The 17,132-nt window shown below is 42.2% G+C and overlaps 1 protein-coding gene across 1 annotated transcript; it reads left to right on the top strand.

Moving 5' to 3' along the window:
* Positions 1-98: 98 nt before the first annotated feature.
* SYNJ2BP (synaptojanin 2 binding protein) lies at positions 99-11,070 on the top strand. The gene is made up of 4 exons (XM_053945738.1): positions 99-3,390; positions 7,247-7,383; positions 8,875-8,970; positions 10,414-11,070. The coding sequence occupies exons 1-4, from the start codon at positions 3,324-3,326 to the stop codon at positions 10,552-10,554; spliced, it is 441 nt and encodes a 146-aa protein (XP_053801713.1). The 5' UTR covers positions 99-3,323; the 3' UTR covers positions 10,555-11,070.
* Positions 11,071-17,132: the final 6,062 nt, after the last annotated feature.

Raw genomic sequence — 17,132 nt, 5'->3', positions numbered from 1 at the left:
ATGCATTTTCCTGTAATTTTTTATGTGTATTTTTTTGGTGTCCTGTATCCAAAAAGGGCCAATTACATTATGATGGGATGTGAAATACAAAGCATGTGATTCACAGTTTTTCCCAGCTTTTTGCCTAGAGCAAATGAGTCCTTAAATATTTATCTATCCTGTCTACAGAAATGAGGTAACACATTGTTTGTTTAGGCTGTGCTTATTGTCATGATAGAACATGGATGGTTTTGGTTAGATGATGAAAACTTAATCCTGCATTTATGTCAAAAGGCAAGGTAACTGCCCTTGACTAACACCACATCTATTCCTTATAACCAGAGACCTCCTCTGGGGGTTGGGGGGAGTGGGAGGGGTGTCCTCTGAGAAATAACAATTGTAATTCAGGTGTTTCAAACAAGGGATAAAAGATAGACAAGAGCGATGTGAATTAATTGAAAGATGGAGATAAAAAGTAACAAAAGCACTACACCCAGCACCTTCCAACTACCTATGCACATCTAGCACCTACTAAGACTTTTTTTTATTTTGCTTTTTAAATACAAAAACAGTGGCAGAAGTTTCAGGTTGCCTCCTTGATGGCCTGCCATTGTTGATCAATAGTATACTATAAATTGCCAAGTATAGATGTATGCTGAGACAGAGAAACACCAGAGTCAGGGAGTTCTTGTTTACAGACCTGCACACTGAAGAGACAGAGGTGTAATGAAAGCACAATTTAGCCCAGAAAGCTTACTTGCAAACGCAGTTTTGGGAAAGATAAATTAATAAAATGCTGTAGTTTCTGTTTTTTTCCATGCTTAAAGACTGTTTTGCAAAACCAGGACTTAATTGGGAGGAGGCTTTGGATAGGAGTATTTCTGTATACTTTTCTCCCATTTCTTCTTGGGCCATATGAGTAAGACAAACATGCATCTCCACAAACCTAGTCTATGTTTCATAAATGTGTCAGCTTCCTTTCTGAGATTTCTCCTTGAAAATATTGTTGTTTCTGATTTCAACACAGCAATGAAAAACTTGATGTTTCTGGTGGTTTGTTAGAAACGTCCCACTCCTCTGAAGGTGCTATGAAGGTGCAGGTCTAAGTTCAGTCCTAATGTTTTTGGTTTCCCTTTTTTTTCCCCTCCTGGTTCTAACTGCATTTTGAAATGCTTTAAATGGATGAGGGAACTTGGTTAATATGTAAGTCACTTACACATGAAGAGGCAATTTGCAAATGTTGCTGCACCGTCTCCCAAGAGATGTGAGTCACTGTACTACATGAAATGGTGCTGGAGGAAATAAGAAGACACAAGCTGGACTAGTGGAACCCCATTGCAGGAGGGGTTGGAACTAGATGATCTTAAATGTCTCTTCCAAACCAAACCATTCTCTGATTCTGTGAAATGGTCTGTGCCAGTGCAGCAAGGGTATTAAGGCTTAGGTAGCTGTTAACATGTGGCAGGCCAGTCGTGATAGGTGACGCCTGGAGCTGCCTAGGATTGAGTTACAATACACCCATGTTTCTTGTTTGAAATCTCTTCCTGACTAAAGAAAACTTTTAAAAACACTTAACATTTCAGTTCTCTCAGATCAAGATAAAATTGGTTTTGTTCTAAGCCAAGGCTGTCATCTCTAAAATACATTAAATTGCTGCTGTATCTTGAAGGAGTTTGCCAAGTACCTTACAGCTGCTTGCTCACTCTCCTCCCACCCCTCCCTGTGGGAAGGAGATTCAGAAAGAAAAGGTAAACCTTGTGGGTTGAGATAAAAACAGTTTAATAATTGAAACAACTAAAATATATTAATATTAACATCAACATTGTTATTATTATTATTATTATTATTATTATTATTATTATTATTAATAATAATAATAATAGTAGTTGAGAGTAACAGAACCCAAGAGAAACAAGTGATGCACAGTACAATTGCTCACCACACGCTGCCTGATACCCAGCCTGTCCCAGAATGTGCTGGGCCCCCTTACAAATAACTTCCCCAGCTTATATACTGGACATTCTGTGGTATGAAATATCCCTTTATCCACCTGTCCTGGCCATGCTCCCTCCCAGCTTTTGTGCACCTCCTCACTGGCAGAGTATGAGACACTGAAAAGTCCTCAACTTAGGGTGAATGCTACTTAGCAACAACAAAAAAGTCTATCACACGAGTCATGGTTTTGCTTATCATTGCAAGTGTAACTGGACCTTGAATGCCTGTCTCCCACCTCTGAGGCAGGTGTTCCAACACTCAGTTTAGCGCTAAACATTAATATTGTAGCAGTCAGAAATCTGGTGCCCAGGTTGTCTCTCCCTATTAAATTCAGGAATCCAGAAGTGCAGATTATCTTGGAACGAATGCAGTCAAAAACATCTGTTATGTTTACTGCAATACCAAACAAATAAAATGGTAGTGTAACATTGAAGACCAGGTAGATGTGGCTGTCCTCATAGTGCCAAGCAGTCAGGTGGTTCAACTGACATTGTTCCCTGTCATCATTGTCTGTATTGACACACTGGTAGCATGGGCTGAAATAGATAATGATAACATTTTCCTTGCTATTTCCCAATAATCTACTGGTTCAATAAAACCTGAGGTACAAAGTCCCAGGTTCAAGTGGCTCCTCTGTTATACAGTAAGTTGAACTTCTTTGCCCTTTATTGCTAGGTAATTATCTGTTCTGTAGAGTTCTCAGGAAATTTCTCAAATCCTCAAACCAAACACCTTCTACTAGGATCTAGTTAAGTATTTCTTGCCCCAGCAGTAGCACGGTGCTTCTATGCACCGTTTGTGTTTCTGAATATAGATCACTTTATTGCACCGCAGGGTAACTCGGTGTTGGCATGGATGCTCTCTGTCCTACTTGCCCAGCTTTGTATTGGGCTTTTGTTCCTGCCCAGCACGATCCGATCTGTTTTTCAGTTTGCTGTGAGGACAGTTTAATATATGACCAGATATATGACCTGCTGGGAACAGGTCATATATCTCTCCCTTCTTCTCTCCTACGCCTACCCCAGACAACTATGGCCTATTCCTTAACCTTCCTACGGAAACCAGCTCCAGCCTGGGGAGCAGGGCAGGGCCAGGTTCAGATGCCGCGCAGGGGCCAGGGAAGGTGCGGGGGCAGGGAAGGTGCGGGGGCAGGAAGACGCTGTGCTGGGCTCCCCGGGCCCGCTGCTCTTCCGCCGCTGCGGTGAGCGCCGGTGGCTGCCCCGGGCGCCGGTGGGAGCAGCCCCGTCCCGCGGGGACTACAACTCCCAGCGCTCCGCGGCGCGGCCCGGCGGCGGCCGAGGAGGTGAGAGCGGCTGTCCCGGGAGCCGAGTTCTCCTTCAGGGCGCAGCATGAACGGCAGCGTGGCGAGTGGCGGCTACTCCGAGGAGATCATCAGCCTTACCCGCAGACCCTCAGGTAAGGCGGAGGCGGCTCCTCCGCGCCGGGTCGCGGCGCCTCCCGCGCCGGGGCAGCCGCGCCGAGGCCTGCGCAGCCCCCGGCGAGGCCGGAGCGGAAGCGCGGGGTGGCGGCGGCCGGCGTGGCGGCCGTGGCGGGCACCGGGGCGGCGGAGGGAGGGTCCCGGTGGCGAGGACAGAAGCGTAGCGCCCAGAGGTGCCGGGCCCGGGGGCCTCCCTTGGAAATAGCCGTGGCGGACACGCTGCTGCGGGAAAAGCTCGTGCCCTGCGTGAGGGAGAGCTGGCTGGGTCAGAGTCCGTCCTCTGCGGGAGCTCCGGTGGAGGCTGCTGTCCCTGCGGACAACTCGCCTCTGGTTTTCCCTGGAAGTTGCCATCTCTGGTGGAGCTATTGCTTCCATGTGCGGCGGCAGCCGCTAAGCGCCCAGACGCATTGGATACTCTGGGTCAGGGGCCATTGGAAAACTGTGCCCAAGTGGCCGTCCCCTGAATTGTCAGCTTGGTGTTCATTGTGCGGCGTACCTTGAGATGCTTTGGAGTGGTGAGAGAGAGGAGCATAGGCTGGAAGGAAGAGGGAATAGGGCAGTTCGTGGGGCATTTTTTGGCCTTGCTTTTCATGTCTCAACAGCAGGTGCACTCATGGAAACCTTACATTTTTACAGGACTTATGGTGCCATTCAGATGACACTTTCAGAAGTGAGGCTAGGTGGCACAAAATGTACAGCTCTGGAGCAAAATCCTGGCTATAGAGAATGGCAGGCTTCAGGAGGGCTTTTGGAGCTAGAGTTGTACTTTGGTGTTTGAGGCCTTCTCTTTAATTTAAACGAGTAGGGACGAAAATGTGGCAGCCCTTCTGTTCTGCACAACTGCTGGGTGCAGCTGCTGGCCAGCCTTGGCTCCAGGGGCTCCCCAGAGAGCCCAGCACCGACGTTGTTGGTGTGTGTGTTTCCTTTCTCTGGGGTAGAGGTAGGTCCCGTGCAGGGCTGGTGTTGGTCCAGGCCCTCATGCTGGCGATCAGAACCCAGAGGGTGTGAGCAGCCCTTTGCCTCCTCTGCTCACCAGATTGGCCTCTGGTCTGAAAGCTGGGTAGCCCTACCTGCATAGCCATGAGCTTAAGCTAATGAAGCTGTGCTTGTCAGGGAAAACTGTGCCAAATGAAGCTGGTTCCGATGGGGATGCTGTTTCCATACATTTGGGGAGCTAAAATTTTAAGGAAGGTGTAAGGGAATGTTAAAGGGCAGAGTTGAGAATGGTCTTGAGTGTGACCACTGTGATTTCAGTCTCGATTACCATGAGCAGCATTTGTCCAGTACATTGAGATGGGTTTCTAACTATGTTACTTGATTTGAAGGTCCTACGTCCCCTTATGGACTTGATGCACTTGCCATGTGGATTATTACTCATTTCTGTGGAAGGAAAAAAAACACTTATCTGTGAAGTACAATTGGATACTGTAATCTCTTGAATTGGACTTTGACTGCAACTTTTAAAATAGGTCTGATGCTAAACGCCTCTGGCAAAAGTTTGAATTGGTTGTGAATGTATTTCCAGTGGCAGGACAGTGTATATTTATCTTTTTCAAATTTTCTTGTATTCAGCCTCTCATTTCCCAATCCTGCCAGTCCTGTTTTTTTTTTTGTTTTTTTTTTTTTAATGGCATTTTTGGGGGACTTTTTTAGTTCGGAGAGGGTAAGTGAGGCATAGGGATATCTGCAGCCTCAGGAAGGGTCAGTAGTTTAGCCCAGAGCCTGCTTTTAAAGCTCTGCCATTCTGCTTCTGGTCCCTTACAGACAAGAGATTTAGTGCTATGTGCTCTCTCCTCTTGCTCCTTTTCTTCCAGCTGTGCTGTGTCTCTTTCTGTGGCTGCATGAAATGGAAGGAAGAGAATAGCAAAGAGCTTGAGGATTGATAGGGGAGATATTTTTAGGCAGAGTGCAAGTCTGAGTGCTGGAAAGACACAGTGAAAAAGCCCTGTGAATACTTAACTTGGTCTAGTAGGAACTGCTGCCTCTTTGTCACAAAGACCTGCCTCTGCTGATGGAAGCTGTGAATATTGGTTATTTTTCCAGTTATGGGTAAAAAGTTGCAAAATGTGTACTTTTTTCATATATATGAAAAAAGTGTATATATATATATACTTTAGAGGTTTTACATATCAGAGAGAATGTGTTTTGAGATCCTAATTCCTTCTTTCTGGCTTTTTAATAAGTGTTGATTAAACCTTATACTTTCAGTAGTATTGATTTCTCCCTTTCCTAAGTGATTTGCTTTATGGCAAATAATTTTTAGGAGTGTGGATTTTTAATTTTTTTCATTTTCTATTGAAAGGTGTATTACTGTGCACAACTGGTCCTTCTTGAAACAGATGTTATTCGAGTTGAAATGTCAGTATTTCTTCAATTTTCTCTTGCTTTCATTTTTTTCCTCACTTGTCTGAAGCTGCCAGGAAGGGAAGGAAAAAAAAGGTGTGGCAAAATTGCTGCTAATATTTCTTTACTTCCCAGCTGTAGATGCACACTTAAAATACCATGACTCATTTTGTAAATGCTTTGATCTCCTGTGACTAATTTAAAATGCTGCATAAGGTGGTTTTACTTTCATTTGAAACTGCTTCCCAAGGTTTCCAGTCCCAAGTTCGAGAGAAAATAAGAAAGAAAATGAAAACAAATAAATCAATCTGGCTGAACGTGGGCAGAACTTGCCCTCAGCTGTTCTTGACAATAGCTTTTGGATGACTGGTTCATGTCAGGAAAAAAGTTGGGTATTTTTCAATTTACTTTGATTGCGTATTTGATTTTTTTTTTCCTTTTCCCTTGGCTTTTCTTTCTTTTTTTCATTACATGTCTCTTGGGGAGTCTTTCCTGTCCCTTGTCATGCATTTTTATTTAGAGAGAAACTTAGCTGCATGTACAGTGGGGAATCTCGTAATCTCTGGGTTTCCAGATTTTAAATTAAATTTGTTCTTCTGGGTTTCAATGAAACAAGAAGTCTTAACTTTAATCCAGAAGCTGGATCCAGATAGATATCTGTAACTGAGGTTTCCTTTAAAGAATAATACAAATTGGCAAAAATGTATAGTGGACATCAATTTTAATAAATGTATGTAATAAATGTATTCCTTTTTGTCTTGCATTAAATCTGCAAACTTTGTCTGTATTTCCTATCATGTTTGGATTTATGAACAGAAGAAAGTGATTGTGTACAATTTGAAGTAGCTTCATGTAGCCTAATCTTATTCTTGGAAGCAAAGCATACCATTTCCAGCTCCTGGGATGGAAGGGGAGGTCTTTTGAGCTCTAGGTGCCCTCAAGATAGTAGCATAGTTCTCCTTGCCTGTTTCCCTACCTGTAGAAAGGGTCTAACGCTCCTTGCCTTTCCTTACCCTGTTTCCCAGCTCACAAAACACTTGTCAGAGGTGATTTCTTGTAGCTCAAAGGTAGCGATTTACTGTAATCACATGTGAAATACAGAATACTTCCATTTTCTTTCATGTTGTGGTAAAGAAGTTCATTCCTGCTGAGGGCTGAATCAGTGTCTCAGAAATTATGGCATGCCCCTCATTATTCCCCAGCACCCACCTGAAACAGCTCACAGGTGTTTTGTGTAATGAAGCATTACACAATGGGGTCCTCAGGCATTTAGTGTCTCTTCTCTGCTTTCAAGACCAGTTTTATGGGAATAACTTTTCTAGACAATGGAAAGGTGGTTGGAAAGGGTAGTGCAGATTTGTGTGCTGTGAGTTTTTGTATGGTGGAGAAAGCAAGGCAATGTGGGAGGGTGCAGTCTCCAACAAGCAAGACAGCAAGAACATTTGAAGCTTTGAGCTTTTTCTCATCATCTTTCTCTTTGGCTTGCTTTAGGGTTGGGCTTCAACATTGTTGGTGGGACAGATCAGCAGTATATTGCCAATGACAACAGCATCTATGTCAGCTGGATCAAAAAGGATGGGGCAGCTTACCTTGATGGCCGACTACAAGAAGGAGATAAAATTTTAGCGGTAAGCCCTTTCTTCTGTTGTCCCCTGTGTTCTTGGTCAGTGATGTGATGTGAGAGGCAGGTTTTCCTTCACAGTGCATAGAGAGGAGGGATGTGGTGAATGAATTAGATGATCCCAAGCAAACTCCCTGGAGGAGTTGCCTTGGGGGTCTGGGGAGAGCTCTGAGCGCTAGGGAGGTGAGTGCCTCTACACATGGGCTTATCTCCTCTGCCTTCTTGATTTGCCACAGAAGTGTTCCGTGGTGCTGTGCTTGTGTTTCCTCTGTGACTTGCTTCCCTAAGGTTTTAGAATTCATCAAGTGTTCTCTTGCTCAGGATGGTTTATTGTTTACACACATGTAAATAAAGGTTTTCCACCTCTTAAATTTCCATTTTTTGACTGGTAGTCCATGATTTCTGATCCTTTTACACAGGGGGATTTTTAGACTATAAAACTTCTAGGCTGTAATATTCTTCTCTTCATTTCAGCTCCTCAAGAATAACATAGGCTGCTTCTCCTTTTAGAAAATTGTTTTCAAATGTCTAATGTTCACACCCACTGATTCTTCATATAGCTGGCAATCATGCAAGAAACAAGCTTTACAAAGTGATGGGTGAAGAAGTAGCCTCTCCTAGGATTATACACAACCTTTTTGTACTCCCTAATTTTATTTTACACTTGCTTATTTTTTTCACATGTGATCTTTTTAGCTTCTATAGACTACCTTGCACTAATTGGAGCCTATTATTGATCCAGAAAGTGGTATTAAGTTAAACAGAGAATATTCTCTTTTTCCTGACAGTTTAATATTTATGTACTTGTGTTTGGGGTGCCTAAATATGAAGAGAAAGGAGGCACTGGATGTGATCTTAGGGGATACAATTAGGGGTAATGGGGGCAAAAATGAAAAGGTAGGATGAATTCACTCAGTGAATGAAATCAAGTGCCATGTTCTATTACTTTAAATTAAGGAAAAATCCTAACACTTGCAAGTGAATCAAGTGGATGCTAAGAAGTATGCGTGTAACTTTTTTTTTGTTGGTTTTGCTACATCAGTGTGCTTATAAAAGCAACAATGTTTACAACACTCTCTCAAACAGAGGGATTTCAAAGGTACACCAGTAGATGAAACAAGGGAAGAGACTTAAAATAATAATTTTGCTGTAGCTGCTCTTTTATGTTCATTACCTGTCAGAATCACACCTTTGATTTGTTTCCAGTAAAGCAACAGCATCAGAAGCTGCTATTGACACAACTGTGGTCTTTTATACCTATTTTGCTTCTGGTTTTTTTCAGTACCTCTGTGTTTTCGCTTGGAGTTTCTCATGTTCTGTCTCAACATATAAAAATACATTATAATTAATTAATTAGGATCTTTATGATTGCAGTATCATGTCCCAAATGCAGAATTTTGTGTAACATGAAGATTTTTATGTCTTATTCTTCATCTGCATTATTAAAAATTTGCTTTCTTTACCTTCAGCATCTGGCTCTCCTTTCCTTTTTTGCTAGATCAATGGCAAAGACTTGAAGGATTTGCGGCACAAGGATGCTGTGGAACTGTTCAGGAATGCAGGCTATGACGTGTCTCTGAAAATTCAGCGCAGGGTATGTTTTACCTCTTTCTTAGGGTTATTTCTGGCTCAGTTTAGACTGGTTTCTATGATTGGTAGCTGTGCATGAGGAAGAAGAGTACTGTGTCCAGGTGATCAGTGTGATATGTGCATATAAAAATTTTGTTTGACCTATGACCTTCTCTCATTGCCTCAGCTGTAATTGTCTCTCTATTACTTTGTAACCAGTGTAACCTTTGTGTCAGTGAAAAGGTGAGTTTGGAGATGTCCCCATGTCTTTGTTTTGCTGGAGTATGTTGTGTTTGCTCACTGTTCTCCTTTCTCAGAGGTAAAGCTTTGTGTGTGAAGACAGAATCTCATGTTGCCCAGTTTTATTTCAGTGGCCAAAATCTTACTGGGGGCAGAACTCCTTTTGTTTCAGAAGCCCACATTCAAGTTAGTGTGGAAATGTGTGGGCAGCCCAAAAAGAGACACTGAGGTGCTGGAACATGTCCAGAGAAGGGTAATAAAGTAGGTGGAGGATCTGGAGCACAAGTGTGATGAGGAGCAGCAGAGGTAGCTGGGAGTGTTTAGCTTGGAGAAAAGGAGGTTCAGAGAAGACTCTATTGCTCTCCACAACTGCCTGGAAGGAGGCTGTAGCTGGGTGGGGGTTGGTCTCTTCTCCCAGGCAACAAGTGACAGGACAAATGGTGACATCCTCAAGTTGCACCAGTTTAGATTGGGTATTAGGAATTTCTTCACTGAAAAAAGGTTGTCAAACAGTGGAACAGGCTGCTGAAGGAAGTGGTTGAGTCACCATCCCTGAAGGCATTTAAAAAAGATGTGGTGCTTAGTTTAATGGTAAACTTGGCAGTGCTGGGTTAATGGTTGGACTTAAAGGTCTTTCCAACGTAAATGATTTTAGGATAATAGGAAATATGTACTGCTATGCTTTAAATATACTGGCACCATTTTAGATGTAAAAAGAGTTAAATCCTTAATCCCCAGAGAGCATGGAAGTTTACAAAAGAAATAGTGATCTACCCAAAGCATGTTGGTGGGGAGAGGTGGCTTGAGATCCCTTTTCTACTCCCCTAACAAAGCAGTAAGTCTTCTGGACTGGTGTATAAGGCAGGTAAGAAAACCAGAGAGAATTATTGATGTCTTTTTCCTGATAAAGAGAGCAGGAAATGGTGTGGCGGCAAGTGCATCAAGGGGTGACTGGGTATGTGTGTGTCATTTCTTCTGCTGTATGAGGTGTGTCCTGTTCCACTTGAGTCCTGGTTTAGAAAGTGGCAGAGAAACATGGAGGTGCCTAGTACAGACTGGGTACCCTGCATTTAAGTTCAGTCCATCCTAAGCTGTTTTAACCCTCCATGTGTGGAGTCTGCAGGTGCTTGGGGAAACTATTTTGAACATTCTTACAGAACCTCCTGGTCCAGACTGGGAGCTCTCTTGTTATGGTTTCTGACATAAATATTTATTTTTTTCCCTGTAGTTGCAGCCACAGAATGGCCCTGTGGGTCATGGAAGAGATGGAGAATCAGGTGGGCTTCCTCTGGCAGCCATTCTTGTGCCAGGCCTGGCGCTTGCTGCGACAGCAGTCTGGATCTTGCTGAGGTATCGACAGCGGATGTGAAGAGTTCACGTCTGGGATATCACTGCGTATTTTACACAGCTATGATGCAATTTAAAGATAGAGAATCAACAATCTTGTCACAGACTGATGCCAAAAAGGATCATTGCCTATCATCAAAGTTGCTGCTGATGTTCGTATATATTGATTTTGTTGTAGGGTGAATAGAAGCAGAGAGAAAAAAGGGAAGGGAGAGGATTGTGTTTATGTAAAGAGTGGGATAGCTGTATTTTTGGACAAATCTGAGGAGGTTTTGCCATCCTCCTCTATTTTGCACCATGAACTTTGAAACACACTCATCTATTCCACATTTTAAGGTTTAACTTTTGGTTAAAGGGAGTGGGAGTTGGGGTGGTTTTAAATCAAAAACATTTTCTAGAGGCTTTGCCTTTTTTCTTGAATCTAATGAATTCTGTCTGAACCATGAATAAAGAGGAGCAATGCAAAGGGTATATTATTTTTCCCATTGAAGTTTTGTTGGTTGTTGCTAAATAAATGCCTTAAATGTGTAAAATCTGATCTGTGGTTTCACAGGTAAAATCTTCAGTGTAGCTGCTGATTTAACAGCAATACGCAGTATTGGTGAGGCATTTTGCCAGTTGTGGAAAGATAGAAGATAGCTTGCTGCTAGAAGAAGATTTTGATTGTCAAAATGATTGCTAGTTTTTGGGTCAGAGTTGTAAGAGAAAGCTTTCCACAAAATGCTAGCATACTGGAGAGAGACAAACAGACAACTGTTTGTTGGATAACAAGGATAAGTGGTGGCAAGAGATTCAGGCATGCTGAAGCTGCAGAAGAGTCTTTAAATTAGTAGTGAAGCAATAGTTTCTGCATTCATCAAGTGGGTTGAAGTCTGCATCTCTCAGGTTAGAGGTCTGTTTTGGGGGTTATTTTTTGCACAGGGAATACTTCAGGTAAAGTTTTCTTTAGCAGTTAACTTGCTCTCTGCAGTCAGGAGAATCTTATGATGATTGAAAGGGAGAAGCTGAGAGCAGGCTGGGATTGTCCTGGCTTTTGCTTGTTTGTGAAGAGTTATGTGATGTTCAGGAGATGGGCTGTCAGCTTTAAGCCAGGGTAAAGCCTAGCAAGTAAAACCAGAGGGAAGAGACCCTCCTCTGGAAAGTATATGGTTGAATTTACCTCCAGGGTCTCATCTCCTCACTGTGATTTGAATAGTTTTAAATGCCCCAGCTGATAGGAGCTCTGTAGGTAAGACCTGTTTCTCTTGTCTCCAAGAAATCAATGTGTTTTGTTGTTTTTGTAAAAGAAAAGCAAAATGCATGGTCTGGTCTGTATGGTGCCAAAGAAGAGATCACATATTCAATATATGTTTTCAAAGAAAAACTGGTGTCTTGGTGCTTTACTTATCTCTGTTCTTGTAGGACATTGCTGATGTATTTGAAATTGTTGTGTTTGCTCAGGGCTGTGTTCCTGCTGTCTGCTGGAGATAGAAGTGGTTATGCTGTTGAACATGGCATTCCTAAATCACCTCGGAGTTTCAGAGCACTTGGATCACGTGAAATCTTGTTTGGCCTATAGACTGCTCTAGTGTAAGGGGAAGAGGAAACAGGAGGAATTTTGTTCCATGTTCTTAGGGGACTTTGGGAACAATATTAATGTTGACTAGCCTGGGCTAAGGCATGCAGTGACTTGCCCTGGCCTGCAAACCAGTTGTGCCTGATAGCAGAAGGGCTGCTGTGTAGACAGATCTTTGCAGCTACAGCATGAACCAGCTTGTTTGTGACCTCCTCTGAATATTTGGCTGTGGTGTCCATGTGCTGCACATGTGTGTATTAAGATGGATGGTTAGAAATTGATGTTGTTGTATCGCAGCCTTCAGAATAAAGAGGCAGACATTAAGAAAATGACCTGTCTTGTTAGCCTTTGCCTGAGTTGAGTTTCTGTGATGAGAAGGAGTATGTGGAACAGGCTAGGAGGATGAGGATTTTTGGAAGGTAATGGTTAGTTTTAGTCATTTCCCATTGAAGTAAGAGAAAGCAAAACCTGTGGGATTTTTTGTTTGTTTATTTAACCTTTCAGCTTTGGGAGTTTGATACTGTTCAGACATGATTGCCATCTATATTGCAGGTAGTTTATTAGGGAGGGGAAGGGTTATATTCAATGCTCAGAAAATTGACATGGCTTATTAAAAAAGAAAAGGCCCTTCTGGTGTATAGTGTTCACAGCTGTTGAACTGCCACTCAGTAGCTTTTTCAGAAGTCTGGGTAGTAGTTTTAACTCAGGATTTAAACCATCCAGTCTAAAAGTAACACCTTTGTGTACTTGCCTGGTACCAAACAATCACTTTTCCAATCCCCAGCCACCTCTTGTCCCATTTATTGACAAAACCCAAGTGGAAAATACCTCAGCCCCAAACTCTCCTGTGAACTGTGGCTCATACTACTTTCTTTCAGCAGCCAGACTGTCTCACCTAACCTTTCCATGATTTTCCAAAGTATTTTCCACCGTGTGGTTTCTGAGGCCTTGAGTTTCATCTTTGCACTAGATACTATATATACATTTTCTATCATTGTAGAAGAAGCAAATTTAAAAAATATCTAGTGAGGATAGCTTGTAATTACAAGTGATCAGAGAGAGTTTTACCTTTTGTTACAACTTAAACCTTGGGTTTTTTTCAAAAGATAAGTTGAAATCCTGAAGACAAACAGAAAGCATCCTAACTGTAGTTTATGTTTGCCATTAATACTGGGGGTAGCTGAAACTCTTAAATACCCATGTTTCTCTCCCATTCTCATCTATTCCCTCAAATGTATTGTGAATGTGCTGATCTGCTGAAAAATGGATTTTCAGGTCCATAATTTAATGACAAACCTATCTAGTTTGACTTTATGTATATTCTAAGCATTTGTGTGTCATTCATCAGAATTGTATGTGGCAATAATACATATTTTACTGGAGCATAACAGTGAGAGAGAGCAGCTAAACTTGATCTGAAGATTGGTAGATGCACTACTTCTGGCATTTTTTAATTAACGCAAACTAGAAAGCAGTGTGTAGGAGGGAGAAGTATCTTGCTTTCAGTTTGCCTTTAGGTTCCAACAACTGGTTTGTTAGGTTATTCAGTTCTAGATTAAAGAGGCCTCTAATAACTGATAGTCCCTCCCTTTGAGGGGAATTATGTGTTGTAATTGCCTTACCTCTCACGTTATTTTTAAGAGACAAAGCCAACTGAGCCCTTTCAGATTCTTTGTGTAGGGTACTTTCTTTTAGTAGTTTCTGTGGTTCTGTGTACCTTTTCCAGTTTCTGTATTGCTTTGTAAAATCCAGACACCTCAACCACGTGGGACTCCCACTGATGACCATGCCAATGCCCCATACGAGGAGTTTTTAATACCATCTTTGTCTGCAAACTTTAATTTTTTTGGTTAAGGTTTTTGTTACAGATAAGTACAAAGCACATTTAAGCCAACTCCCTAGAGCTTGCCTTTTCTTAACTGGCTTTTACAAGTCTCTTAGGAGTGGCATACAGCTTTGCCCTTCTTCATGTGGTGTCTCAAGTGCCCTAAGGAGTCTGTAAAAAAAACACCATTGCCCCATGAGGGGTAACTTCTCTTAGTTTGTAGGTCAAAAGAGTGATTCCATTTGGTCATAGTGAGACACTAGAAACATGTGTTAAGTGGCTGTATATTCCAACTTCTAAATCCTTGTCCATACCCAATGTGACCTGCCTGGTGTGAGGAAGATGTCTGACTGCATTTTGTTGAATGACTGCACCTCCTGTTTGCATTCACTGTGCACTGACCAGCCAAGATTACTGTCTGGTTTTGCCTTCTGCTATATCATCAACAAAAATAGTGAATGGAGTTCGGTACAGGGGCAATTTCCCCCACAGTTATGAGTTTTCAGTAGCTGTGGGCATCTCCTGATTTTTGGATTCTTTTTCTGTTTAATGGATGTGTTTTGATAGCGTATGACATTGATTTTTTTAAAAATATGTGTATTATTTTTCTCTACTCAGGTTGAAGGAAAGAACAGATAACTTACTAATGGGACAGTGTCCCCCAGGCTGAGAAGGAAAGCTTACATAAAGAATTCTGAAGGAGGGCCTTGACTATACCCTTGTCCTCAGGGTTTTCCTTGTGACACTGAGGCAGACTCATGCTATATCCATGCTGCTGTGCGTGGTACATGTCATCTCTGGAGCTCTGCTCTCTCTCTGCCTGTGCAACTGAAGGAGACTCCAGGCCTTTCAAAGTTTCATTCAAGACAGGGCCACATGCAATGAGAACACACGCAGGTGTTAATGAAGAGCAGTGTTGAGCAGACTCAAAGCAGCTTTCCTTGTCATATTTGACAGCTTTTGTCCTTGCTGTTGCAGCCGTAACTGATCACAGGCAAACTTCACTGCAGAGTGAGTGTGTATTTCCTACCTGGCTGCCCAAACCAACTTTCCTAGGCTGAAACTCTTAGTAAGGAAGAGTAACTGTGATGTTTATGCAGGGTAATTATTCATAGCAGTCTGTGAATGACAGGAGATTGTTCACCAAGCTGGTATGCTCATGTTTGTGTCCAAGTCTTCCAGCCATGTTTCCATTTGGTAAAGTTCTCTTTCCTCTCATCTCTCTTTACCACCTCTCAGCAGCCTAGCATTTGTGCTTGGCTTGCATTTTTTTGCCATGAAACAAAAGCAATTTTTATAGAAAAATTGCTGCTTTTGCTCTGTGACAGCAAGTACTGATACTTGTTAATTCAGCTGGGTTCCCTTAGTTGCTTTGAGCTAGCTATTGGATTTGGTATCACTTATTCATTTTCTCTTCCATTTGGAACATGAACGTTGGCATTTAATTCTGTGACTGCCCTTGTTCTGTCTGGTTTGTCAGGTGTTGGAGGACAGAACAGGAAGCATGAGGATGTGTGTGAGTTAGGTGAGGCTGTACAGTTAGAGTAGTAAGAGGTTTCTGGTCAACACTGAACTGAGTCCAAAGAAGCCCTAAGAGCTTTGCTCCATGGATATGGATGCTAGTATCTTGCTAAGTATCAATATCTTAAGCAGGGTAGTTTGGTTTCTACAGCAGTAACAGCTGGATTCCAGTTTTGTGAATGCTTCTGAAGACCTGTGTTGATGTCGTGACAACTCACAGCTTCAGGCCTGCCCTTTTTTGACTTTACCACGTCTGTCTTACCTTTCCAAGTTCCTGATCATGGTGGTGTTGAGAAAATGATGCTTGCAGTTGTTAGAGCTTGGCAGTTGACATTAGAACTGTATCCCTTTTCCTGCTATGGGTCAGATGTGCAAGGTAGACAGCTCTTAGAGCTAACCAGTCTGTATCCTCCACTTGGGGAAGTGCAGCAGAAGTGCAGTTCATGCTAAGCATGTCATTCTTCTGCTGGGACAGACTATTTCCAGGGAAAGAAGGAAGAAAGTTCAGCAAAGGCATGCGGAGTTCTGGAAAGAAAGCTGTTCTTGTGCTGGAGAGCAGGGTTGTCTGTATATCTGTGGCTAATATCTCTGGGAAAAGCTTTTCGGGGCAATTTAAAGTGGGTTAAAAAAAAAGGCTGAAGAAAACCTGTTTGTCCTTGTTCATAGTGTGTGCGTGAGGAAAGTGTGCTCCTAAATAAAAGAAAATCAGATCTAAAAGTAATGATGGCTTAACTGGGTTCAGTAGGACTGTTAGGGCTGGGAGGGGGAAGTCAGGGGACACAGCTGGGGCTGGCTGATTTAAACTCAGGGTTTTCGGGGGATGCAGAAGTAGCAGTGTAGGGCATAAACTGCTGTTTTTACACCTTTGACACAGTAGCTGCCTTCTTCAGTTACCCTAACTAGTAATACGTGCTTGATGAACCACAAAGCTGCTCTGGATGTTAATAGCACAGACTAGAACCTGTTTCCCTGAATCACTGGAAATTTATGGTTCACGGTTTTCAAGGCAGTTTGCTGATATTAATTGAAAGATATCAAGTTGTTAAATGGGAAATAGCCTAAGTTAGATGATTCTGTGTTTATTAACATTCATTCATGCAGGAAGAGGCCTGGATCCGTAAGGATGTTTTGTAAATTTAGAAACTTTGAGATACTAGCAGTCTGGTGTTAAGTTGTTAGTATAGAGATTCCCAGGGGAACTAGAGACTGTATGAAAGAATTACTTGCTTAATTAGTGAGATATTTGCTGCCCCACTTAAGTACATAGCCTGTATAGGAGTCCAGATGCAATACATGAAATAGTGAGTTCACAGTTTCCCCAGATGGTCTGTTGCACTCATTGCTCCTCAGCATGTTTTAGTAAACTTAAAAATCACTGAAATAATAAAAAAGAATAAGAAAGGGAATAAAATAATTGTAATATTTAATCACTTCCTTATTTTTAAATATTGCAAGTTAATACAAAGTTTTGGAATATGGCTCAGAAATTTAATTATTAAAGGTGAGTAATAATCCATGATTATATGGATGATTTTCTTCTTTCATTGTGTAAATAATACTTTTCAAAAGGGGCTCTAGTGAATGTCAAGAAGACTTTATGCAGTTTATGCCGTTGTCAGCTGATGCACAAAATGGTGTGCTGGTCACATGTTCTGACAGCAAAGATAATGCCTTGGGCTGTAAAATGCTCTTAGGTGTG

Source organism: Vidua chalybeata, chromosome 6 (genome assembly GCF_026979565.1).
Source record: "Vidua chalybeata isolate OUT-0048 chromosome 6, bVidCha1 merged haplotype, whole genome shotgun sequence".
NCBI classification, from domain to species: Eukaryota; Metazoa; Chordata; class Aves; order Passeriformes; family Viduidae; genus Vidua; species Vidua chalybeata.
The sequence above is the reverse complement of the archived record's forward strand: the minus strand, read 5'-3'. Positions and strand labels throughout refer to the sequence as shown.

Bases quoted from the DNA above. Each gene is read 5' to 3' on its own strand.
- SYNJ2BP (XM_053945738.1), top strand. From the start codon at position 3,324: ATGAACGGCAGCGTGGCGAGTGGCGGCTACTCCGAGGAGATCATCAGC. The intron at 3,391-7,246 runs GTAAGGCGGAGG...GGCTTGCTTTAG, and splicing joins CCTTACCCGCAGACCCTCAG to GGTTGGGCTTCAACATTGTT. The intron at 7,384-8,874 runs GTAAGCCCTTTC...CTTTTTTGCTAG, and splicing joins AAGGAGATAAAATTTTAGCG to ATCAATGGCAAAGACTTGAA.